General features: G+C 36.2%; 2 protein-coding genes across 8 annotated transcripts in view; both read right to left on the bottom strand.

Moving 5' to 3' along the window:
- Positions 1-1,067: 1,067 nt before the first annotated feature.
- Positions 1,068-11,261, bottom strand: LOC132141174 (interleukin-13 receptor subunit alpha-2-like). 3 transcript variants are annotated; one of them, XM_059550480.1, is made up of 10 exons: positions 11,132-11,261; positions 9,787-9,919; positions 8,126-8,277; positions 7,362-7,515; positions 5,817-5,937; positions 4,986-5,170; positions 4,713-4,864; positions 3,920-4,073; positions 3,240-3,352; positions 1,068-3,135 (listed from the first exon to the last, which is right to left on the bottom strand). In XM_059550480.1, exons 2-9 carry the CDS (start codon positions 9,890-9,892, stop codon positions 3,240-3,242), a joined length of 1,137 nt encoding a protein of 378 aa, XP_059406463.1. In that variant the 5' UTR covers positions 9,893-9,919; positions 11,132-11,261; the 3' UTR covers positions 1,068-3,135. The 3 variants fall into 3 exon arrangements, with proteins under 3 accessions (XP_059406463.1, XP_059406460.1, XP_059406461.1); XM_059550477.1 differs by having other exon boundaries at positions 1,068-3,138; positions 3,244-3,352; XM_059550478.1 differs by having other exon boundaries at positions 1,068-3,138; positions 3,244-3,349.
- A 5,782-nt stretch (positions 11,262-17,043) lies between these two features.
- LOC132141172 (leucine-rich repeat and calponin homology domain-containing protein 2-like) overlaps positions 17,044-26,148 on the bottom strand; it is a 58,429-nt gene continuing 49,324 nt past the window's right edge. For all 5 annotated transcript variants that reach the window (XM_059550473.1, XM_059550472.1, XM_059550474.1 and 2 more), the window contains 6 exons: positions 24,954-25,007; positions 23,304-23,367; positions 20,291-20,403; positions 19,310-19,447; positions 19,060-19,137; positions 17,044-18,522 (listed from right to left, as the gene is read on the bottom strand). In XM_059550473.1, coding sequence (XP_059406456.1) covers positions 18,403-18,522; positions 19,060-19,137; positions 19,310-19,447; positions 20,291-20,403; positions 23,304-23,367; positions 24,954-25,007 — 567 coding nt within the window. In that variant the 3' untranslated portion in view covers positions 17,044-18,402. The remainder of the gene's footprint in view (positions 18,523-19,059; positions 19,138-19,309; positions 19,448-20,290; positions 20,404-23,303; positions 23,368-24,953; positions 25,008-26,148) is intronic.

Here is a 26,148-nt window from a genome sequence, read left to right as displayed (position 1 = left end):
CAGCTAAGTGGCTTAATCTACTAGAAAGACAATGATCCAGAAGTCAACGGCAGGCCTTGCTTCCACTAAATTCAGTAATTGATTCAAAATACAGCATTGTGGTGGTGCAAGTTAGCTTTAGCAGTTCATATTTCTTTGGTCAGCTTGCAGCATGTTGCTATAATGGTGGAAAATAAACTTTCATCTAAAGCTTCATTACAGAAACAGTTCTGAATTCTCTTGGGTCTTTGGGGTCACTTGGAGAATTACTTTTTGGAGTTACTGGAAAAGGAGATACACTTAAACAGTTTTGCTTGTAGAATTCACAATTGTGTTTGACAGTAATGGATAGTTATAGATAGTCTTTAATTTATTGAACAGCTCTCAGAGTTTGATTGTGTGATTCTTGGGAGATGCCGTAGACAACGGCATCACTGAGGTTCTTAACAAGCTTTGTGTGTTGCAGTGTTTGGGATATGACATTCTGGAAGTACCACTGCAGATGTATGTATCATCTTCAGCAATCTAATCTGCATTCATTTTGTATCGTTGAGCTCATCAATCAAATCATACGTGGGGGGTGTAATGTGGTTTTCACATTGGATGGCTCACCATTGACTCATTTTGAGTTACAGTTTCACTGATGTTTTTGTCTGCCACTTTCTGATGAATGGCCACCTATGTGTCACTTTCATGCATGGTAGTCACAGTTGATGTGCAGCCTTCCTTGGAAATTGCGTGGTTCATTTTCCTTATTCCAGTGAATGCTATAACGTTAGCTCTATGAGATTATCAAGGTTTATATTGTGAGATCGTTGAATAGAGAAATTACAGTATTAATGATCTTTGTCTGTTCCAGTAAACTTGGTGTTTCAAAACTAAGAAGGGTGTGCTTTACTACTTTACTGATAATGTTCACTGTCAGTCAATTTAATTTCCATACTTAAAGCAAATTTGACTGTTAACTACGGTACAGAAACAAAGCTTTAGTTATGTTAAGTTCCAGACAGGCTTCTGCAGGAACCTGCCTTACAAGATGAATTCAATGACCATATACTAGCTTGGGTTATAGTAACACAAATAGACTATTGTATAAGATTTATTTATTTATTTATACATATAAACAATTTCACAATTTAAACCTTTGATACAAAATTAGGATGAATTTGATAATTTTTGACACCGTATCAATAAGTGGCCTAACTTGAATTCAACATGGAAATATTGTAACAAAGTGTTAGTTATTATATACTGCTGTACACAGTAAAACAATTTTTTTGAAAAACAACTGTTTCATAAGAAAATACTACTTCACTCTGTTCGTGTTTAATTTAGTGTTACAAAACGTTCATTCAATTTATTTTTCTTTTTTTTTATACCAAACTCTCAGATCACAACTGGTGCAAATGAAATATTCAAGAATGAAAATACATAATTCTATCAATGAATTAGACAATGTAAAAAGACACACTGGCCAGCAAACAATAGTTTTTTGACAAAACACAAAAAGTGCAAAACACAAAATAAGATATTTTCATGAAACGTTCATCTTTTTTGTCCATGTATGAAAGTAAACATAGTCCAAAATATCATTGCATGAAAACAAAACACAACACCGAGATATTTTTTTGACATTTTCTGTTGTGTTTTACAGAAGAAGTAAGGACATACAGATTTTATAGACATGCTGACTGATTTTACAGTAAATGCTGATAGGATTTTCACCTCTCGGAAAACTATCCCTTTAATAACTTCTTATGTCTAGGCAAGTTGAGTCAAGTAAGCAGGGTGTGGATACCACACTAGCATCCATCAATATTACATTGGTAAGTTAAAGAAAGTAATTAGGTTTACTATTACAGAACTGTGGCTTGATGACGTGAATGTAGAGCATTGTCAAAACAATAATGCTTGTTGCATGAGCGATAATTCTCTGAATAAAGCGACTCTGTTTCTTGGGAGGTATAGAGTGTCATTTGTGCTGTACTGTGTGATATCATGATGACTCAACCAAACATCACCATTCCAGTCACCATACATACTCACCAGGCCTAGTCAGCACAGGAAGTGATGATGATCAACAGGAATGGCTTTGATGTTCTGATTAGTATTTGAACAAGAATGAAAATATGTTTTGTATCTGCATATCTGTACACACTGTAGTTGTGGGTTGGGGGTGTTTTACTGACTTCTTGATGATTTTATCTGTTGTAAAAACTTAAAAATTTGATTTTAATAATGTATATAAAAACACCTTTTTCCTTAATTTATGAATACTCTTTACTCCTGATTTCTTCATAACGTAATCAGCAGTAAAATAATCTCAAATACTGAAAAGTCATAGGTCAAAGTGAAACAGCAAAAAAAAAAACTGATAGGAAAATAAAACTGACAAGATCACTGGCATTTGAAAAAGTCATTGGCTAAAATACCAAGATGATTGGCATTTAAAAAATTGCTGGCAAGATCTCTGGCATTTGAGAAATCATTGGTTAAACTGGCAAGATCATTGGAATTTGAAAAATCATTGGCTAAAATAAAGATGATTGGCATTTGAAAAATCATTGGGAAGATAACTGGCATTTGAAAAAAAAAAACAGGCTAAACTGATAAGATCTTTGGAATCTGAAAAATCATTGGCTAATATATAAAGATGATTGGCATTTGAAAAATCATTGGCTAAAATATCAAGATGATTGGCATTTGAAAAATCATTGGCAAGATCACTGGCATTTAGAAAAAAAAAATTGACTAAACTGACAAGATCATTGGCATTTGAAAAATCTTTGAGTAACTTTAAGTAACACATGATATGTGCGTAAACACATCACATAGTAGTACAGTGTCTTGAAAACCAAAGCGGTTCATACATTCGGGTTAGTGCTGTGGTTCATTTAGGTCTCCCGTACCTATTCCACAAGACTACTGATTCTATCAGCTATCACTTTAAGGTTGTTGAAGTCTCACTTCTCATGTTTATTTCTCTGTCTGAGTAGTCTACTTTTACTGCAGTCTAGAACTGCTAAAAGTTAATTCAGCATAACAGGTCTTAGGGAGCATCACTTTAAAATAGGGCTGAGGATAGTGGGTATGGTTTTGTTGACCTTCTCCTTGTATAAAGTATAGAGGGCATCCTTTTTGTTGATCTTTTTTATGCTACTGTGGGAACAGAAATGAGTTTTAGAGTCAATGTAAAATCAATGAAGAATTAACCTATCAAAGTGTTTGTTTATTTATTAATAAATCCTTTGGCCATATACTTACATCTTCTTTAATATCCATAATGAAAGACAGAGGATGATGACTCCAGCAATGCCAATGACCACCAGACTGAGATATCTCCATTTTGGGATGTACTGAGTTTCCTTATCTTCTGATGGTGACAGGAAGAAAAAGACATGAATGATAAAAACTAACATTAGAAGTTTAAAATGGAAAGTGAAGTGACCAAGTATGGTGACCCATACTCAGAATTAATGCTCTGCATTTATCCCATCCAAAGTGCACACACAGTAGTGAACACACACACACATTGTGAACACACACCCAGAGAAGTGGGCAGCCTTTTTATTTGCTGCAGCGCCGGGGAATCAGTTGGGGGTTTGGTGCCTTGCTCAAGGGCACCTCAGTTGTGGTATTGAAGGTGGAGAGAACGCTGTACATTCACTCCCCCCACCTACAATTCCTGCCGGCACGAGACTCAAACCCACAACATTTGGATTATGAGTTCAACTCTCTAACCAATAGGCCACGACTTCCCTCATATATACTAAGGGTGTCTTTGGATGTGTTAACCATAAATATTATCAACAGCTGAAAAGAGCACATTAAATACAACAACTATCTTTAAATCTTCATAAACATCACTGTTTATAAACGTCACTTATAATAGTTTCACAAGTTCAGGATGACAGAACACTCTTTAACCAATAGGTCTAACCTGTACACTTTGTTTGGCTCCAGTCACTCCAAAATCCTCCATCAGCGCAGTACATGTTCACCTTTGACCTGATTCGAAAGCAGGTTTTTTGACTTTCCGCCTTTCTTGGGATGCCAAAAGATGTGTCCTCTAAATTCTGAAGAACAATCTTTTCCTGAAGGGGAAAAAAATACCTAATTGATGATTTTTACAGACCATATTCTTTGGTATTTGTTTTGGCACACCAGCTAAATCAAATTTTGGTTTGACAGTGCATGAAAGAGAGGTTCAGAATGAAATGAATGGCAGTTGTTCATGTCAATTAGTGTTGTTTATAAATGACTAGATGTTACAAAGCTATAAATGTTATGTTTCTCAGTCCCTCTCCTGAAGGCATTTCAGATGTTTCCCTTATCTAATATATCAGATTCTTATCAGCCCATTAGTATTCTATAATCAGAACTGCATGGTTAAAATATGAGACACCTAAAATATGCAGCAACAACCACAAAGACATGAAAAGCAGAGCTGAGGATAATGTCTATTGGTTGTACTTTATTTTACAGTACGTGTACTTACATGTACTTATAGTGTACTTACAGTGTATTTATCTGAAAAAGTTCTGGTAATACAAGGTAACTACATGGGGTAGGGTTAAGTTAAGAGATAGGTTCAGGGTTAGTACCTAGTTATTACATAGTTATTGTAATTACTATAAGTACATAGTATGTACATTTTTATTTTTACTACTATTTATGATGATTTTAATCATCTAACAGCACTGAATGGAAGAAAAACAGAACAATTAAAATACCTGCTTTTCTTTGCCATTTTCCATCGTAGTGCTGCTCTCCACCTCATATTCCAAGCAGTGGTCTGGCACCTGACCACTAGGTGGTGACCACTCTAACTTCAGCTCTCCATCAGTCTCTGAGACATGCACAGAGGAGACCACTGTGGGTTTTACTGCAAGAGAAAGAAAGTGAGAAGAACATGAGGAATATGTTTTTTACAACAGAGTCAGACCATATGTCCCTAGTTAGCTGGTTTTTGAAGTTTCTATCAGTATAAAGTAGTCTGTAGTTACCATGGTTTTGGACCTCAATAGAGAAGTAGGCCATTTTCAGACTTCCTGCTGGAGCGGATCCATTTACACATAAATTAAACTTCGAGAACTCCAAGAGTGATTCTCGAGGAAACCTGCATCCACTTCGACCCTCAGATGATATGATGTATTCTGGACATTCCTTTGTTTCATCCATTTCCCTGTGCCTGGAAGAACAGATATACATTTACTCATTAAGTGGAGTCTTTAAGTGTGCTTATTATATTATTCAAAACATGGAATATCAATAAAACTGAAATGTTTTTTTTTCTATGTGCATCATTAGATATTATTAGAAAGAAAATTATGCATGCGATGGACCCTAGAGAAATGATGTCTACATTCAGAGTATGAAGAGATGTTTGGGTTTGAAATCATATTTTAACATCAGATTGAAGATTTTGTTTATCTGCTACATAAATTTACAGAAAGAACTACACACTTCCAGCTAAGCAGTCCTGACTCTTGAGCTGTAGTGCAGTGGAATGCAGTGATCAGATCCTAGTGTTTTAACCATGACTGCCAACCAAATTGGCTTATGTTTAACTTTGCCAAAAACAAATGTGTGTGCTGTATACGCTAGTAAGGATAGCATTTATTTTTCCATGGAACAGATAAAACAGCGAAAGCTTTGCCATTCAAGCACTTAATTCTACAAGGTTACTCAGTACATTCAAGTAAAATTACTTGCGCTTCAACCTGTCCTCTGCTCCTCCTGAGGCACAGACAGTAAAAACCCCTTAATGCATCTGTGAAAGCATTTGGAATGCTTTAATGGTGTTTGTTATCAGCATTTCATATGGAAGTGCTCACCAGTAATAGAGGTAGTGCTGTGAATCTGGAGGTTGGCCAGGTCCTGCCTCCCAGGTGCATTCCATGTACTCCTTCCCATAATAAACACAGTGAAAATCTCTTATTCGTGATCCTGCCACACCTGGGAAAGATGATAACATGTTTAATTTAACAGGTGATAACAATTATTACATTAAATGACAATAATTCTCAAGTTCAATTAATTAAATTTGCGGTTATTATCCAATCGAACAGCTAGGCCTATAATGAGATTCAGCGGATCATTTCATAGAAAGACTCAATCTAAATCATGCAACAGTTGGTCTACTCCTCAAAAGCACTTTTGAAAAAAAAGCACCTTGAAAACAGGACATTCATATTATGAAAATGTTTGAGTAATAAATTCCAGACTGGTCTGTTTAAACTAGCATGTACCTATTTTTAAGTTCCTTTTGGTATTTTGTGAAGCCTGACCAATCAAAATGCTGAATCTGCCATTTTTGTCCGACAAACCACATCAAAAACAACTGTAAGGCAAGCCTGCAACCTTTACCCAAAAAAGCATAATGGATAATGCTAACTCTGGCAGTATGTGGGAAAGGAGACCAAAGACTGTTTTGTTTGAATGGATTTCAATGGAGGAGAGGCTAAGCTGAATAAATAGCTTTTTAGAGCCACAAAACGGTACCACCTGACCATTTTAGATTCATTAAGCACTATATTTAGGCACTGAGTGTGATAGTTCAGAATACAAGGGCATGAGCAGCTCCAAGTAAAATGTCACTTGTGGTCATCTCAAAATTACAGTGATGATGACATGAATGCAGCACTAAGGTGCATTCAGGCCATATCATATGACCGTGATTACACAATACTAATTTGTAAAAAGCATTCACGTCCTTGTAGAACTCGTAATAACAACTTGTGAATTGGGAATTTCCTGAGAGCTACAACTTGTAGCTAACATCAGATTCATTAGAGTCTATAGGCATTGGGCCAAAGTTTAGAGTCTAAGGGTGTGAAGAGCTCCAAGTAAAAAGCCACTTGTTCTCATCTTGAACTTAACGTAATACATTACGGCATGGTGTGAATGCAGCATTACGCAAATGCAGTATGTTTACATAGCCTTGCTGATATTTGTTTGGTCTTCTTGTGCATTCTGTCTGTCATTTTTTTCCTAATTTGTTATTTTCAATATCTGGAGCTAACAATCAGATACTCGCAAAAAAAGCATGTGTTTTTAGTTACCAACGCGGGTGTGGAAATGCTCTATTTCCCATCAGCCATGAATATTTTTGCCAGCACAAGTATCAATAACAGGAATCACAGGGATTTTTACGTGATCTCCAAAAACAAAGAAATGGCCTGCTATTTGTAAAAAAGACTAACCATTTTTAGAGGTAAAATTATTGTGATTAACTTACTGAGTGCATGTTTAAAAGGAGCATATAATGTAATGTATAAATTAGGGCTTTAGTTAGATTCCTCGCAATCGCAATTCACTGTATATGGTTCATCTTTGCTCTTGCTCGCTTCAGTGGGGAGGAATATCTTTTGAATATTTACCTGTAGGTTCAGGTGTGTAGACCCACTCTTTCTCCTCCCCTTGGACCTCTGTCCCTTTGGTACAGGCACACTTCAGCACAGTGAGTATTCTCACCTTGACTGGTTTCTCAAGATCAAACTGAGCAGCATAAGTCAGCTTGACAGTTCGAACACTCTGTACAACACAAAAAGAGGGAAATATTGAGTCATAAATCACTACGTTTGTAAGAATAACGACATAATATCAGTATACATAATGCACGAAAAGCCAAAATGTTTTGCAGATGCTTTAGAACTAATATGTCTTTCTGAATACTAAGTACATCGTCTGAAGGTAGATGTTCTTTCTGAGGGGTTGCATTAAGTGAAAGCCAGATTTTGTCTCTGACTGAGGGGTTTCAGACTGCATCTTGAGGAGTTACATGGAACACTTAGCTGTCTTTAGTTTACAAATAGGTTGTGTAGGATGTTTACTGAACCATGACTTGTGAGCAGAGACAAATGCAGATTTACTGACTTGGCGCTGAACCATCTTTTTTATTTAGATTACAGCACTATATTTATAACCAGTAAAAGTGTTCAGAAAGAAATATGCATTTGGCTGCATTACTAGAGAAGGTTTATCCAGCAAGATTGAACAAAGCTTTAGTAATGTGGTGTCAGAACAATTTCAGACAAATTACCACAAAATAAACTTAGAATCCTTCATATCATAGTTATTTCATGCATGAAGTAAAAAATACACTAAATGCTTATGTGCTGAAAGGAAAACAAAGGATTCTTACCCTCCATCGTTCCTCATAGGTGTCATAGTATCTGAGTTGGTATCGTACTGTGCAGCCTGTAAGGTTCTGAAGGCTGGCTGGCTGAGTCCAGTGGATACTGAGGTACCCCAGGAAGCCAGGGTCTGTTATCTCAATATTGGCAGGGGGATCCACTGTGGGGGGGAAAAAAACACTGTAGGTCTATGAACAATGTTGAATGCACTAACAACTTGAAGACACACCAAACACCTGCAACAAGAATCCAGTTAGACTTTTAAACTCCATCTAATCCCATGAGTCAAACTGTTGTGAAATCAAATGAACAAATTATTGGTGCTTTTGACACAAAGTCATGCTAAAGCCTCCCTGTCTGGTCATTAAGTTAAGCAATAAAGGAAACTTTGACTGCATTTACACTGGCACAAAAAAATCCGATTTTTTTGCTTACATCTGACACAGATCGGAATTTGTTGCACACGTGTCAACACAAAAATCTGCATGAGATCAGATTTTTCCGCATCTGATCTGAGGCACTTCCAAATGTGGATTTTAAACAGATACACATCTGATATCTGGGCATCCGACCTACGTCTAAACACACATATCCGATTGTCCTCACAACTCCCAATGTGAGGGCGACCGATTTCCCCCCCAATTTATTTTTTCATTTTAGTGCCGGTGTTCTGACGATTTGTCCTACCCTTTCAGATTTTGCTACCTCTCATTAAAACAGTGGATAGTGCAATTCAACAACGAAAAAAGCTACTGTAAAGTTGGTTCATTAACGTCTACACCTACTACAATCCTAAATGTACCCTTACAGTAATGCAAATACAGTAATTAATAACGTTTGATTTTTGAAAATGTGTTTAACCACATTTTTTTAACCACATAACTGTTGCCATCCTGCTGGAAGAAGTTTACAGTTAAATCCTAATATAATCATGACAAACAATATATCGTTGGAAAGGTATTTATAAAAAATATTTTTTATATTTTAAAATATAAAAATATATATAAATTGTATATTTTACATCTGTTATTTGTTACAAATTATGTAGGAACAGTAATATATTAATTTATGACAGGAGTGCGCCACAAAACATATGCATCAAAGTAGGCTTATTCATGGCCTTAAATGAGAAAAAGTTACACAATTTCTGGAAGAAAAGTTTAATAGTATGTAATATACATTGACAATAGAGATGATAGCTTACTCTTACCATCTGAGTCTGAGAAAGTCTTATCCAGTTCTAAAAAAAAAAAAATATGAGGAAAAGCTATTTTTTCCCTTTCCAGTGTAGTAAAACACCATATGAAAACAACATATACCCAAGAAATATATTTACTTCTGGGTCTGTACAGTTGCCTTTCAAAATTGTAACCAATTTATGTGTGCACTTCAAAACACATCAGTGTATCCACACTTTGCATGAATGTTCATGGCCCTAAATGAGAAATAGTCACAAAAGATCAAGAATAAAATCATAGGTTAACTAGTATTTCCGACAGCTCATAAATCAAAATGGGTCAAATTGACCTGAACATAATAGGAGGGCTAAAGATGGTTATATTTAGCAAGAGTCTAATGTTTGATTCTCTTTGCACTCAACAGAATGAACGGAAGCCTGGAAGTGTGCCATTTTTTTTTATCAGTTCAGTGGAATAAGCAGGAAGCTTACCCGTAACTCCACAGGCTGTGACCTCTGACGTAGAGACAGGCTCTTGAGTCAGCAAAAGCAAAGCGAATGCAGAAAGCCATGCAGGGAACTTATTCAGCAGCAACATGTTCTTCTGAAGGATTATTATCAGTGTCTAGACAGGAATAAAGCATTAAACATTTACATCAGTTGTCTCTCTCCTCACTTGTTTTTTCTACTTTTAGGGCGATGTAATGTGGCAATGATATGCAATCATGATAAAACAGTACATTGTCACCCACAGTGTTGCCAGTCTTTTTTACCCATGTGGTTGTAAAATGATTAACTACTCTCATACATTAAACTCTCATGCATAAGGTGTGGCTCCTTTGTTTACCGATCGGTTTGGGATAGCCCACTTAGTATAATGTCTGCACTTTGGCATCTTGACTTAAAAACAGCTGTTCTGCATCACTGTGTATTTCATTAGTTCCTTGCCTTAAAGAGACAGATCATCCAAAAATGAATATCCTGTCATTATTTACTCAGAACATGAAAGAGAAGTATTTTGATAAAATTTGGTTACTAAACAGCCTGGGGTCTATTAATTTACATTAGATGGAGAGAAAAATCAATATTTCAAATAAACATTAATGTTGCATAAAGAAATTCATACAGGTTTGGATCAGCTTTAGGGTGAATTAATGATTTGGTGAACAATCCCCTTAACACATTCTCAAATCAGATTTTATACACAAATAGAAGGGAAAATCTAATTATAAATTCACCATAAAAAGGACGTGTAAATCAGAAAAAAAAAAAAAAAGCATTAAAAAAACGATTCTAAGGATGTTACATCAACTGACTATATTGTTGTTTGTTACATTTTCAATATGTTTAAAATGTTTAGGGCATTCAATCTTTATATAGAAATTTACGTAGATATTCTTTATCAATATGATCATTTATATATATATATATATATATATATATATATATATATATATATATATATATATATATATATATATAACATTATATACTTTTATATAATGATCAAACTTTAATCATGTTCTGTTATTTGTATTCTTTTTAGCTCTTGTTTTGAATATATTATATACATTATAACATATTTGCCTTAATGTGCTATAATAAAAGCTGGTATTTTGATAAACTTCTCACAAATGTTCATAAATGTTGGTATCTGCACACACAAGAACAAATACACAGAATTATAGAAACGATTCAGTTAATGCCACTCAGTCAATATATTTACATAAAGAAGATCTGAAGATGTGCTGAGAAAGAAGGAAGACAAAATATTCACTTATGATGAAGAGATAAAGCAACTACAGCAGAAAAGAACAAAGTAAACAGGTATACTCACTGTCACGGTTCTCTAATAGAAAGATCCTGATGTTATAAGCCCATATGGTTGCCTTAGAGTTGTCTGAATGAACTTAATGTTCTCAGATTTTGTTGGATACAGCACCCTCCTGTGACTCAGTGTGTGTGTGTGTGTGTGTGTGTGTGTGAGAGAGAGAGAGAGAGAGAGAGAGAGAGGGAGAGAGAGGGAGAGAGAGGGAGAGAGAGACTGCCGTGCCTACCTGGTATATAGTAATAATATTTTTTAGAACAGCATACACGTCACACTACCAAGATAAATTGAAAGATACCATTGAAAGTTCAAATTAAAATACTTATGTTTTTTTCTTTTAACTGTTTAACTGATCACTCGAGAGCTGTTTGAAAAGGTCTGTTGTTATAAATCAGTTGTGTTATTCCAGCGTTCTGTCTGTATGTGTGTGTGTGTGTGTCTGTGTCTTATGTTCTGTGAATCAGTTAAGCTACCAAGTGCTTACTTTGGTTTTTCTCTGTTTATTCATTTTCCCCTTATGTGCTGAAATAGAGCCAATTTAAGACAGAAAGAAAAAAAAACATTGTCTTTCAAAATTACAAATCTATTTGCAAGAGGAATGTTCATGTTGATTACGAGTCTTTTAGCTCCCACAAGTATAAACATTTCTGTTTTCAGTTTAAAATGTTCCCCGTGGGATTCATGCTGATGGGAAACATGCTTGTAATAACCTTTTATGATAAGAAATTAATCAGATCATCACTTTTCACAACTTATTAAATGTATAGGCTATAGAAGACAGCCAAGTTTATAGCATTTATTAACAGACAAAATAATAATTAATAATACACAGTACATGTAGCAGTAAACTTAATAGATTGGCGTTATTTAACATCAAGAAGATCAGGCCCTGGATTATTGAAATGCTCTCTTAGTGGCTCTTCAAGCCAGTTTTAACAAACCTTTACAATTAATCCAGAACGCGGCAGCAAGATTAATTTTAAATGAGCCAAAAGAATGCATGTCACATTTCTGTTTAGCAATTTGTACTGGCTACCAATAGATGCTCGCATAAAATTCAAGGTATTAAAGCATTGCTCCACCCCAAAATTACCATTTTGTTATTAATCACTTACCCTCATGTCGTTCCAAACATGTAAAAGCTGTGTTCGTCTTCAGAAAACAATTTAAGGTATTTTGGATGAAAACCAGGAAAACCAATCAAAACATATTTTTACAAACTGAACAGTTTCTCCTCAACATGAATAAGAATCAGAGCTGACGAGTGATTATTTCAAAGCTTTGCCAAGATTGAGCTTGATGGGGAAAGAAAAAAACAAACGCATGAGAACGGCTTTCATTAAAATAGCATACTCCTTTCAATAAACAGTGTGAATGTGCATTCTTGGTTTGAGCCGTTTGCTTGTTTCCTACTTTGCAATAAGTGTCATGAAAGTAACGGCCTAATGGTTAGAGGGTTTGACTCCTAACCCTTAGGTTGTGGGTTCGAGTCTTGGACTGGCAATACCATGACTGAATAGTGTCTTGAGCAAGGCACTGAACCCCCAACTGCTCCCTGGGTGCCGCAGCCATAAATGGCTGCCCACTGCTCTTGGTGTGTGTTCACGGTGTGTGTATGTGCACTTTGGATGGGTTAAATGCAGAGCAAGAATTCTGAGTATGGGTCACCATACTTGGCTCTATGTCACGTCACTGAAATCAGTTTCAGCATTTCATTGGTCAATTTTAGTCGTACGACAATAATTATCTTTACTACAGTTTGATCATTATTTTTACATACTGAGTATTGAATGCTCTCTTAGTGGGTCTTCCAGTCAGTTTTAACAAACCTTCACAATTAATCCAGAACGCGGCAGCAAGATTAATTTTTAATGAGCCAAAATAATGCACTTCACATCTCTGTTTATCAATTTGTACTGGCTACCAATAGATGCTCGCATAAAATTCAAGGTATTAAAGGGTTACTCCACCCCAAAATTACCATTTTGTCATTAATCACTTACCCCCATGTCGTTCCAAACACGTAAAAGCTGTGTTCGTCTTCGGAAAACAATTTAAGGTATTAAGGCTTGTAACTGTCCCATAGACTGCATAAATTATACTGTCAAGATCCAGTAAAGAAAGAAAGACAACGTCAGAATAGTCCATCTGCCATCTGTGTTTCAACGAATCATCTCCTCTATGTCTCTCTACATCGTTACGCTACGGTTGAACCACTGATGGCAGATGGACTAGTCTGATCATGCTTTTCTGGACCTTGACAGTGTGATTTACTTGGTAGTTTATGGGAGAGTCACAAGTTTCCTGGTTTTCATCCAAAATGTCTTAAATTGTGTTCCGAAGGCGAATGAAGCTTTTATGGGTTTGGAACGACATTCGGGTAAGTGATTAATGACAAAATGTTCATTTTGGGGTGGAGTAACCCTGTAATGTTTGCCTACAAAACCACAACTGGCTCTGCACTCCTTTAATTAAATTCATTACTTCAGACGTACAGTATGCGCCATCTAGAAGCTTGCTTTCTGCAAGTGAATGTCGCTTTACTGTGCCATCCCAAAGAGGCACAAAATTATTTTCACTGACTTTTGAATGGAATGACCTACCCAACTCAATCTGAGCAGCTTTAGCCATCTTCAAGAATTGGCTAAAAACAAATATCTTCCATCTTTATTTCACCCTCTAACACTAGCACTCTTTTTTTCTAATGCTATTCTTTATAAAAAGGGGTTTAGGTTTTCATTCTATTAATTTACTTACTGTTTTCTTTAAAAACATAACAAAAACAAAAACCTAACACTAGCTTCTCTAATATTTTTGTATTCTATGCATTTTATTTTAATTTATTATACAATTAACAAAATAAAAAAGGACTTTATCACTAGCTGCTCTATTCTTTTTTATTTATATAATAATAATAATATATATAATAATATGATATTATATTACTATTACAATAATAACATTGCTATGTGTACTGCATTAAGCTATCTGAGACTTGTTATAACACTTGCATCATTGCTCTTTTGTTGCTTTTGATTGCTTCCATTGTCCTCATTTGTAAGTCGCTTTTTGATAAAAGTGTCTGCCAAATGACTAAATGCAAAGTAAATGTAACAAGGATTTGAATGACTAATTCAAGTTATTTTGCTACACTGACTTGACCTCCAGCTGCAAACAAGTGAATAGTGTCTGCTAATGTTTTGTTCACAGGTTTAACTTGAGAGACCACAACCTTTCCTTCCTGACCCCGTATTGGATGATTCTCTGGAAAAGAGACAATAGCTATTCTTGGAAATGGATTCACAGTCTATTAACAATGTAGTGGATGTTGAGTGACCACATCTCATACTACACATCTTTGCTTGATCATTTTAAGCATTGCTTATTAGAGTTTGACACTTAGAGGGTGTCTGTATTTTCTTCTCCTGTCATGAAGAATTATGTTCCTGAAGTGAAGAGGCACAAAGCAAATGAACAGGACACTACAAAACACTGTAAAAGGTCAGTTTATTCCAGTATTTTGAAATGTTTTGGCTAGTTTCCTTTTTAAGGAAACATTCTAATGTGTTGAAACATAGACTATACATGATCCAGACATGCATTCCAGTTGTCATACAAAACATTTATACATACAGTACGCAATGCGTAGGATTACTTTTTAAATCAACACATCTTTTTACAAACTGAACTCTCCTCAACATGAATAAGAATCAGAGCTGACGAGTGATTATTTCAAAGCTTTGCCAAGATTGAGCTTGAAGGGGAAAGAAAAAAACAAACGCATGAGAACGGCTTTCATTAAAATAGCATACTCCTTTCAATGAACAGTGTGAATGTGCATTCTTGGTTTGAGCCGTTTGCTTGTTTCCTACTTTGCAATAAGTGTCATGAAAGTAACGGCCTAATGGTTAGCCGTTTGCTTGTTTCCTACTTTGCAATAAGTGTCATGAAAGTAACGGCCTAATGGTTAGAGGGTTTGACTCCTAACCCTTAGGTTGTGGGTTCGAGTCTTGGACTGGCAATACCATGACTGAATAGTGTCTTGAGCAAGGCACTGAACCCCCAACTGCTCCCTGGGTGCCGCAGCCATAAATGGCTGCCCACTGCTCTTGGTGTGTGTTCACGGTGTGTGTATGTGCACTTTGGATGGGTTAAATGCAGAGCAAGAATTCTGAGTATGGGTCACCATACTTGGCTGTATGTCACGTCACTGAAATCGGTTTCAGCATTTCATTGGTCAATTTTAGTCGTACGACAATAATTATCTTTACTACAGTTTGATCATTATTTTTACATACTGAGTATTATATATTCCAGTATGCAGTCTATGTATACTATATATCTTATAGCAGGCAACCTACTTCAGGAGCACTGCAAGTGATGACAGTTGTAGTGTATGAGTGACAGATGGCTAATTGTGAAATGTTGTCATAAAAATTTAAGCTAAATAGATAGACAGAGCTAAACTAGAGGGTGTGACTGAATGAAACTAAAACAATCATTTTGTTAACAGGACCTGTAATCTGTAAACCTTTTCATTCTTGGCTGAGATGGTTTGTTAAGGAGGCAATAAGCCTGAGGATCTCCTGTCATCAAACCATCCATCACAAAGCTCTGGCACTGAACCAGATGTAGCCTATCTTGCTATACTGTGTGAAGCATGATAGGGGAAACAGACGTTACTCATAATTGTAAACCCGGGTCCTAAAATTCCTTTCCAAAGAAAAGTTGCCAACATCTGCTGCCAGTTGAGCATACTGTGACTTTTCAAAGGCATAAATCAATGAACTATGTTTTTTCTCTTTTACTCTAACTTTCAAGTGTTGAAAGTCGTTACTTGGCCACAACCGCAATAATAGAAACAAAAGTGTTTGTGTTTTTAACAGGAATACATGGTGAACAGTTACAAATTGTAAGTGTTTGACCTGCATTGCTTACATGCACACCATAAAGTGGCTTGGGACATAACAGCATTCATGTTTACATGCATCTTCCACTTGTGCGAAGCAGAGCAAGCATTTTCAGCTCATTCCTATGAAAGTAAAGTAAAGCTCACCCAATGAATTGTGGGATTGTTAGAAAGTGTTGAGAGTGGCAAAGAGCATCAAAAAAGGTTTCTGTGCAAATATGAAATGCCGATTAAATTGTCCATGCACTTGAACATTCATTCCTGTTTTATGGTGTTTGTCTACTAAAAGTTTTATAGTCTGAAAGACATAGCTATCATCAGCTGAACAATCAGTATATTGTTAAATGTCCATAAAAAAATGACACAGAAGAGTTGTTGAATAAAGTCGTTACTTTTGTTTACTTTATGTGCACAAAAGTATCATCGTAGCTTGCAGTTAAAGTTATGATTGAACCACTGATGCCACATGGACTATTATAACAATCTTTCTGGGTCTTGAATGTAGTTCATGTCTATGCAGGGACAGAAAGCTCTCAGATCAAAAATATCTTAATTTGTGTTCTGAAGATGAACAGGTCCTATGGGGTTAGGGTACATTAGGGTAAATAATTAATGAAGTAATTTTCCTTTTTGTGTGAATTATTCTTTCAAACAACAGCACAACCCATTGAATGCACTGAAGTTCTGTCACTCACAGCCTTGTTTTCATTCCTTTTAAAAATTAAATATGAAGTTATCCTGACTAGAGTCTAATAAAGTAAAGTAAATGTGTGGAGAGAGCAGTTGCTGATGCACCACATGTACAGTCTGCACTACAGGACATGTAAATGTGAACACCGATTTAACTTCTGTTCTTCTAAAAAATAGCTTCCTCTCAATAACCAGCTTTCTGGTGTGCATGTAAACGCAAAGTCATACAGAAATTTACTGCAAGCAAATTCCTAAGCTAAAAACCTGTTAAGATGGGTGCCCCAAATTTCATGTTTGAAAATTATTATAAAACACTGAAGAATTTCTGAACATTATTGCAAATTTGTTTGACAATACAATTAATGTTTTTCAGAGGCTGATAAAGAAGTAAATAGAACTCAAAGAAATAAATAAAACATACAAAAGTACACAAAGGTAAATAAATAAATTCCCTGATAAAACAAATTAAAACTATTTGTACATATTGAAAAGTTTCTAAAAACCTTCTCAGTTTACTATGGTGAATGAACAGCTTTCGCATCAATCCTTTACTAAACATAATTCAGTACAAATATCAAAGACTCTTCTGATTTGTTTTTCCAAGAAAGAGTCTTTAGCTGATTATGAATTTAATCAAACAATCAAATGCCCATCTTTACTCAATGGACTGTTCTTACTCTTTAGGTTTAGAAATGTTTTATGTGACCTATTTTTGGTGCTGAAACTTTACGTCCATGCCCAGACCTGCACAACAAACGAAATTTCGCACAATGCAATAACACTGGCACGTGTGAAACTTTATGATGTTGTGATTTCCTGGCACACGCAGGCTTTGAGAAGTAAAGCACAAAAAAAACTACCTGTAAGAAAAACGGTCAAGAAAAACAAACATTTGGCAACACTGGCATGTATGTAAAAGAACACAAAACAGCCTTTGTCTTGTACGGGCACGTGAGCAGTATCTTCACTGTTAAAACCATCCAGGTATGCAGAAAGATATGATTACTTTCTAATGCCCTGCCAGTGACTCACCTGACTACAACACATCAACATTTATGGCAACCTTTGTCTATCCTTTCCAGATGTCCTCGGTGCTGGTCTTGTTGTTATTACATGCACATCAATGCTGTCTCTCCCCCTCTTATTTCTTCAAAGAGACAGGAATGCAACAAGATGTTAGACAGCTCTTAGTGACTTCATACAGGAGAGGGCTGAAGTGACATTGATATAAAATCTACCCTCTGGTCCAGAATCAGCCAGATAGCTGCGGGCTTTTCTCCTGTCCTCGCCCTTTGAGGGCTCACTGGTCCAAGAGAAGAGTGAACATGAGACCGATGAGAAGGAGATACAAATGATAGAAGACAGAGGTGTCCAGCATTGAGGCGGGAGAGTCTGCATTGCCAGTTGTGGAATAGACACAGGTATTTTCCCTCAGAATGAAGTGGGTGGATTTAGGAATTACAGTTTCCCTCAAATAGGGCACAACATTGGAGATTTAAAATGTCTAGACCCCTCCATAGAGGCTTATAAGAGGTAGGGAAACCTGGCCTGTTCACCACAGTTGTAAAGGTTTAAGGGTCGTGACCTCCCCAGAGTAGGTCAAAGATCAGCATTGAGAGTGAGGATGAGGTGGTAAGGCAGTGTAAAGGGATGCTAGTGGATGTCCCGTGACCCAGCGATGCTACATGGTAGAAAGTTGGTTGGGTTTTGATGATGGAAGTTCCAGCAGTGCCTGTACAGTGACACCAACCTTTACCAGACCTCGCTCCTCCAGGATGTGATGCGGCAAACACAACTTGTCCTGTTCATAAACAGGTAAATGTAAGGATAAATATAGATCAATTTCAGATACAGCATTAAAAATATAGTTAAAAGGTGGTAAAACGAACATAAATTTGCCATTAGAGCATTATTATACACTACTGTTCAAATGCTACCTCCCTGAGGTAATTCATATTTTTGAAAAATGTCTCGTGCTCACCAAGGCTGTATTTACTTTATCAAAAATACAGGGAAAACCGTAATATCAGCAGCAATTATGCCACCACTGATGTCACATGAACTATTTCACTTATTTTTCTATTTCAATTTTCAGTTGTATTCCTATCTATGCAGGGTCAGAGAGCTCTCGGATTTCATCAAAAATATGATTTGTGTTCCAAAAATGAATGAAGGTCTTACAGGTATGGAATGACTTTAAGGTGAGTAATTAATGAAATAATTTTTGGGTTAACTAACCCTTTAAGAAAAAGCTAGATAATGTTATGAATAGAAAAATATGAATTGGATACTGATTTATCGTCATGCATTTGTACAAGGAAGAAACACTTGTTCCTACCTGTGGCACTCCAAGCTTTTTACATGCATCCAAGAAATTCTCAACATTCCGACGACACTTGGCCATACTCAGCTTTGGCTGTTAGAGGGATTGTGTACATAAAGTGTAACACCAATCAGAACCAAAAAACAACTGTGCCAGTTTTGAATGCTGAATATTTACTAATGAATTTCAATGAAAGTGCAGAAAATATGACTATATTTACAAGGATATCCAAAGGCCTCTTTATGAAACATTAAAGGAAACTTACCACAGCAGGGGATGGTACATGAATGCTAGCTACAGAACGAGGACGGATGTGATTAGCCAAATGGCATAAAATGACACCATCCATCAAAGCAGCACCCACATCATCTGGCAACAACACCTTTAGCCTTGACTCGAGGTTCTGCAAACCAACACAAAGACTCGGTTTACTTCATTTAATACCAAATAAAAGAGAGTTAGGTCACATGAACCAAGAATCATCCATTTGCTAAATGTCGAGAGACAATCACCCGGCTGTCACATGGGTGGCCCTTCAGCACCAAGGACAGCACAGAGCTGAGGTGGAGGTTATGAAATTGGACATGATCCAATAATTAGTAATGACAAGCAAGTACTCTACAGCTTCAGCATCAGTAAATCTCACACTCATTTCCTACATGGAAAGCTAGTCTATAGACATCCTGTAGAAGGAACCCTATACAGTAAGTAACCAAACTGAAAGCAGCAGCAACAACTCAGACGGTGTGCCATATAAGTAGCATTCCTCATGTGACATGTGTGAAGTGGTTTCAATCTATATTATAGTGACTTCAACCCCTAATCATCATTCCTTTCCTCAAAACTGAGCAGTAAACTTTTGTTCTAATAACACAGTACAAATTATTGTCTGAAATATATGTTCCCTTTCTGACATCATGACTCAACAAGTAGAAATAACACTGTTGGTAAAAGCTCCTAGTGACAAGTAGAAACATAGAGATACTAATATAGAAAGAAAGCAAGAATGCACTGTTATGACATGTGGACTCTGACAACATTAACGATAAATTTAAAAAGAACTTTTACCACTATAAACCTCTGGGATAAAATGATCAGGGTCCGACATACAGAGAAACAGAACTTGTTTATCTATGTGTTTAATTAGCTTTACTTGGCTTAGCCTAGAGATATGAATCAGTCATTTTTCCTTATACTTTGTCAAACATGCCAGATGGGTTACAGATGGGTTACAGGGAATTCTGACCTGCCGCAAGAGTCTGATCTGGTCCATCTCCTCCCTGAGGTGCTCCATCTTTCTCCTCATGGTGAAGCTTGGGTCTGTGGAGCTTAAGTCTTTTTGATTTCCACGGGAGAAGGCTGAGTAGTAGATACACAGTCAACATTATTACCATGTTCATCTTCATTGCAAGCTTCCACTTATAAACTAACCTACCTGATGTTAGAGTTTGTTAAATTGTTAAATATTTACATTGTTTAAATGTGATCACCAAGGGCCAGAATTACTAAAGCCTCAGATACTGTACATGATTCTAGCAATCCTATCATATAAGATCATTGCATGTCACACTGTGTGACATGGATCTAATAAACTTGGCTACGACGTGTGTAGACTGTATGATGATCACACCAATTGACTCGTACACTGCAGATTACTATAGAAGAATAAAATGGGCTAGTGGTTAAAAAAAAAAATTAAAAAAAAATAATTAAAAAAGAGCATGATAAAACACACTTTAGCAGTTGTAGGTTTTATGTGTGGTGAAAAAAGTGGAAGTGGCGAAATAGGAAGGATAAGAGCTTGATGTAACAGGTTTACGTTTTAGCACCACGTCATGTTGATTTCATGTCACATTTTATTGGTTGATCAGTAAATGTGGATCGGACCAGCAAACACACTCTGCAATGATCATGCTGTATCATAGGCTATCTTTGGTTGCAATGAACCTTTGAACCTCTCTCACTGTACTGTGATTTGCACTGCTCTTGGTAGATTGCGCTGGTCATTCTGAAAATTATCTGTGTTCTTTGATGTGTGCATTGTCAGTAAATCATCTGCAGGATTTTTCCCTCCCATCAGCACTTTTATGGAATATCACTCTAACGGTGCGTTTAAACTGGCACGTACTGTAACAAGTGCAACGGCGCTTGAGAAGTTGGAAGTTGAGTTTAAATGCTTGTGCTGTGTATTATGGGAATGACAGTGGCTGAGAGCATCAAAAAGATTGGGGCATTCCTTGACTTTGCAAATTTGGTGTGAATAACCATGGGCAACAACCAATCTCTGTGAAGAAGGAAGAAGATGAGTCTTAAACTGGGTGTTTTTCAGAGGCGTGATCTGCCCTAAATTTGGTACACCCAAAAAGCAGTGGCTTTGTAGCGTTTGCCAGTGGCACTGAGCTCAGATTTGATGCTGTAGTGGAAATGTACCATAAAAAGGCCTGGAATGCGGAAAGTGCAGCACTGGTCTATGAAATGCAAATTGCTTTGTATCTCGAGGGCTGCGCTGAACCCATTAGCTAGCACAGCGCATGCAACAAGCACGTGTGAAAGGGCCATAATGCTAATATGCCCTGTTTAGTAAATCTGGCCCTAAGTTTTGAGGTCTAACATAATGGCTCTTCAAATATAAACAATAATTCTGAATGATTTATAATGAAATTTACATTAGAATAGCTCCATAATCAACATTTTTTATTATTTTGTTGTTGCCGCACTAGTTAAAGGGGTGCGATTATGCGATTATGATGCGATAAAAAATTTTCCTTTCTCTTTGGAATGTTACAAACTCTTGGTGCAAAAAGAAGATCTGTAAAGTTGCAAAGACTAAATTGTCTAATCCAAAGAGATATTCTTTATAGAAGTTAAGAGTTAACCACGTCCACATAAAACGGCTCATTCTAACACACCCCCACGTCTACCACAAGATGTTGGAGGATTTGCATAATGCCGCCCAAATGTTCATGCAAGGAAAGAAGGCGTTACTTTTTTTCTCACTGTTGCCGCCGCCGCCATATTGTGGAGACGTTGTGTGTTTTGTTGTGAAAGCAAAACTACTTTGTTTGGCCTTCCAAAAGATGACACAACTAGAAATCAGTGGTTAAGTTGTATTTACAACACTGTTCCAGAACAGTTCAACCCAAATATTCAGATGTGTGCAGCGCATTTTATGGAGGACGAGAACAGTTTCCTGAACCAGTACTTACATGGCCATTGAAAAGGCCTAAACAATGACTCTTCTCATTTCCCTTCCTTTTTCAGAGTACTTAATACACCTATTGGTACATGTATGTCTTATTGCTATGAGGCCCTTACATGAACAACAAACACAGAGAAGCATGTTTTGTCTTGTTGACGTCCTTCTGCTGATAATTATACATTTTAAAAATATGACTGGATTAAGTGATAAAACAGGCCGCATTTGTGAGACTGATAACATTGCAAAACGTGGTTTTATTATCGTGTGCAGCAAAATTCTTATTGTATTTCTGTGAGACAGGAAGTACTGGCCTTCCTTGTGCTTTCCACTGAACAGCAATGTCATGAGAAAAGTTCAAGACAATATGTGACCCTGGACCACAAAACCAGTCTTAAGTCGCTGGGGTATATTTGTAGCAATAGCCAAAGAAAAGCACTGTATGGGTCAAAAGTATTGATTTTTCTTTAATCCCAAAAATCATTAGGATATTAAGTATAGATCATGTTCCATGAAGATCTTATGTAAATTTCCTACCATAGGTATATCTAAACTTTATTTTTGATTAGTAATATACATTGCTAAGAACTTCATTTAGACAGGTGATTTTCTCAGTATTTAGATTTCTTTTTGCACCTAATCCTAACAAACCATACATCGATCGAAAGCTTATTTATTCAGCTTTCAGATGATGCAAAAATCTCAATTTCGAAGAAATTGACACTTAAGACTGGTTTTGTGAATTCCTGTTAAACGAAGGTGATAATGAGTATTTCTGAGTATTTCTGAAATGACAAAGAACAAGCGATTTGAATGTAGTCAATATATGATGTCTGTTGACACAATACTGTTAATGTAGTTGAGAGCTTCAAAGCTGACTTCAGACATGAAGTATGATTGCTAGAAATAGTTAAGAGGGTTTTGTCACATCAATACTACTTTCATCACTCAGATACACTGAAAAAAATGCTCTGCCAAGCTGCCAAGCCTTGGCAATACCATCACAAAGATTAAAGAAAAATGTCAACTAGTGATGAGAGAAAAGGAAGGGATAACACTTTACCTGATCTGGGTTTCAGGCCAAAGACAGTCAGAGTTGAAGTAAAATCATTAGATCGCATTACCTCCTGTAACAACACAAATATGGAAACACTGCAAACAATTCTGAAACCATGCTGTATTTGGTAATGGATTCAGTTTCTTCTGACTGAGATGGTCTGTTATACACAGATGTTTCTCTTTCTCATGCATTTAGTGTTATACTTCTACATAATACAACAGGGCTATAAAACCAAACTTCCCGCAAAGTCTGACCAATAAATTACCAAGATTTTCCAAACCATTTTACAGATTGCATTAACAAAGAGCAGATTTATAGCTGATAAAATACTTGAAGCTAAGCATAGAACTTAAAAAAAACAGACATTTGTGTTATGGGAAATATTTGAAATGATGAAATAAGATCTTATGTAAGTGGTAACGAAAGTAGATATTAAAATGGTTAGACTATATATGCTTATGCTGCAATTGTTCATGGGGGCAGATAAAACTATGATCTAGTCTACAAGAAGTGAACAATGTAAACACATATTAATGGCTTAAGGCCCATTCACACTAAGAACGATAATTATAAAGATAACTATAAAGATAACGATATTAGCGTCCACACCAGCGAACGATATTGTCTGTGTATTCTAAGCGGACGCGCGTCTGCTGCTTTAAATTCTCAAGGTCATTACAGCAGGATTGATTCTGATTGGTTGGCAATGTTTTTATCGTTCATCAGAAAAAAAAATCGTTCTGAAAGTGATTCCAACGATATCGTTTCTCTTTGCCTTTATCGTTATAGTTGTGGTGTGGACTCTGCTATTCTTTAATATTGAGAACGATTTTTAGAACTATATCTTTATCGTTATCTTTATAGTTATCGTTCTTGGTGTGAACGGGCCTTTATTCTACATCACTTTATTTTACATCCCTAATCCTACCCAATACCTAAACTTAACTACTACCTTACTAACTATTAATAAGAAGTCAATTAAGAATTTATTGAGAGAAAAGTTGTAGTTAATAGTTAACAAGTGTTACGTATTCTAAAGTGTAACCATAGAAACAAAATGTTCTTATTTACACATACACAGTAAGATGTTCTAGTAAAGTTTTTGTTCGTTCTTTACAATTTCCAATGGACTCTTTTGTGAATTTTTGTTAATATACTGCCATTTTCTTTTACCACTTACTGAAAGATACAGCAATCACAAGCATTCTGTCATCGGATACAATGCAGTTAAGTACATTTATATTTAATCTAATAGTGTTTTTGTAATAAATGTTAAACTTATTAAGATACCAGGAGTATCATTGTTTAAGTATTGCTAATAAAATCGGTACATACCTGCATACATGCAGTGCCATTTAAAACTATATACCAAAAATTAAGCAAATAAGCATGTGTTCTGTTCACAGAAAGTGAAAATGAGGATGGAAATGATAATTTTTTACAAATAATGGACCTGCAAAAGACTTTTGTTTTTGTTTAAAAAAATATATAAACTGACTTTGGGAAATATTATGAAGAACTTAAACTGCATTTCATGACCCCTTTAATTGTGGAGCTGCTCTAATGTGGTGACGTGACTCTCAGTTGGCCTGTAATACATATTCATGCAAGAAGAATCTTGGCATTTAGACAGTGCAAAGCACAAAGTCTCACCTCACAATCATTGTCGTTGCCACTGGAGTTTCTTCGAGCACTTTGGCACTTATACTGAAAAGCAAGACACAGGGAGGCAGATAATTACATTCCTGATATTCATCACATCATCAGATTTTAACATCAGAAATGCATTAAGTAGTCTAGAGCAGTGGTTCTCAACCGCATCCCCACCCAACACTAAATATATTGCATTAAGAACCACTTATGTAGAGATAAAAGGATAAAGTTTGTTCAGATAAAGTCTGACGCACGTGCTGACTCTATCGCCATGTTAAATCTGTCTGAAACTAGTCTAGTCTTAATCTGGTACATTTAGCAAGATAACCACACATTCATGAGCAGAAGCGCACAATTTGCTTCAGTTCTGTTTGTCAATTTTATTTGAAATAATCAGTACTTATTACTTTTGTACCTTTCACTTTTGACAATTTTCTGATCACAAAATGAATATACCTTTCAACCACTTCTTCAGTGTTTGTGCCATAACAAATATCGCAGTATATAAGTACAGTAGTCAGCATCTGAAGTGGATCAAAACCTTTCATCAAAGTTGTACTAAAATCTAAAACCAAAATGCGTTCTTGTCTTAGGACAATTGTGAATTTTTTTTTATGAGAAGAGAGTAAGACATATAATAGACAAAACAAGGGAAAAAGGAACATAAATCTAAAATTATCAGTCTGGCATCTCCCTGCACTTGTCGGAATGATGGAAGGGAAAGAATGTTCTACAGAAAAATAAGGATTAACTTCGTACACAAAATCTCAAGCATCGAACAGATGATAATAATACTGTACATAAGCCTGTATCTTCAGGAAAGAGAGTTATTGTGAAGTCATCTGGGCACAGACTGGGCTTGTCCTCGATTTTGTTCTTAAACAGTTCCATGGAAGTGCAAAACAAATGCACACTTGAAAGAGACAGATAGTTAAGGGAAATTCCCTTAGGAGGAGGTACTTTATATGGATATGTGTGTTTCTCTGTGTCCTGTCAAAATCCTATGGACCATCAATTTTAAACCCATTTTCTTTCCTTGACATTCGTGTGTTCACACAAGACATCCTCCACCAATGTTTCCTGTAACTGTGGACCAGATAAGCTCTCATGGTCATGAGTTTTGAACAATTGCTTTTCACTAAAATATCTATATCAGATGTCTTTCTGCTGTGAATGGCTCTCTTGAGGTAGGACC

The sequence above is a fragment of the Carassius carassius genome, chromosome 5 (assembly GCF_963082965.1).
Source record: "Carassius carassius chromosome 5, fCarCar2.1, whole genome shotgun sequence".
NCBI classification, from domain to species: domain Eukaryota; kingdom Metazoa; phylum Chordata; class Actinopteri; order Cypriniformes; family Cyprinidae; genus Carassius; species Carassius carassius.
Note: the sequence above shows the minus strand (reverse complement) of the source record. Positions and strands in the feature narration are given on the sequence as shown.

Bases quoted from the DNA above. Each gene is read 5' to 3' on its own strand.
- LOC132141174 (XM_059550477.1), bottom strand. From the start codon at position 9,892: ATGTTGCTGCTGAATAAGTTCCCTGCATGGCTTTCTGCATTCGCTTTG. The intron at 8,278-9,786 runs GTAAGCTTCCTG...TCCCCCCCACAG, and splicing joins CACAGCCTGTGGAGTTACGG to TGGATCCCCCTGCCAATATT. The intron at 5,171-5,816 runs GTGAGCACTTCC...CTGTTCTTCCAG, and splicing joins CAGCACTACCTCTATTACTG to GCACAGGGAAATGGATGAAA.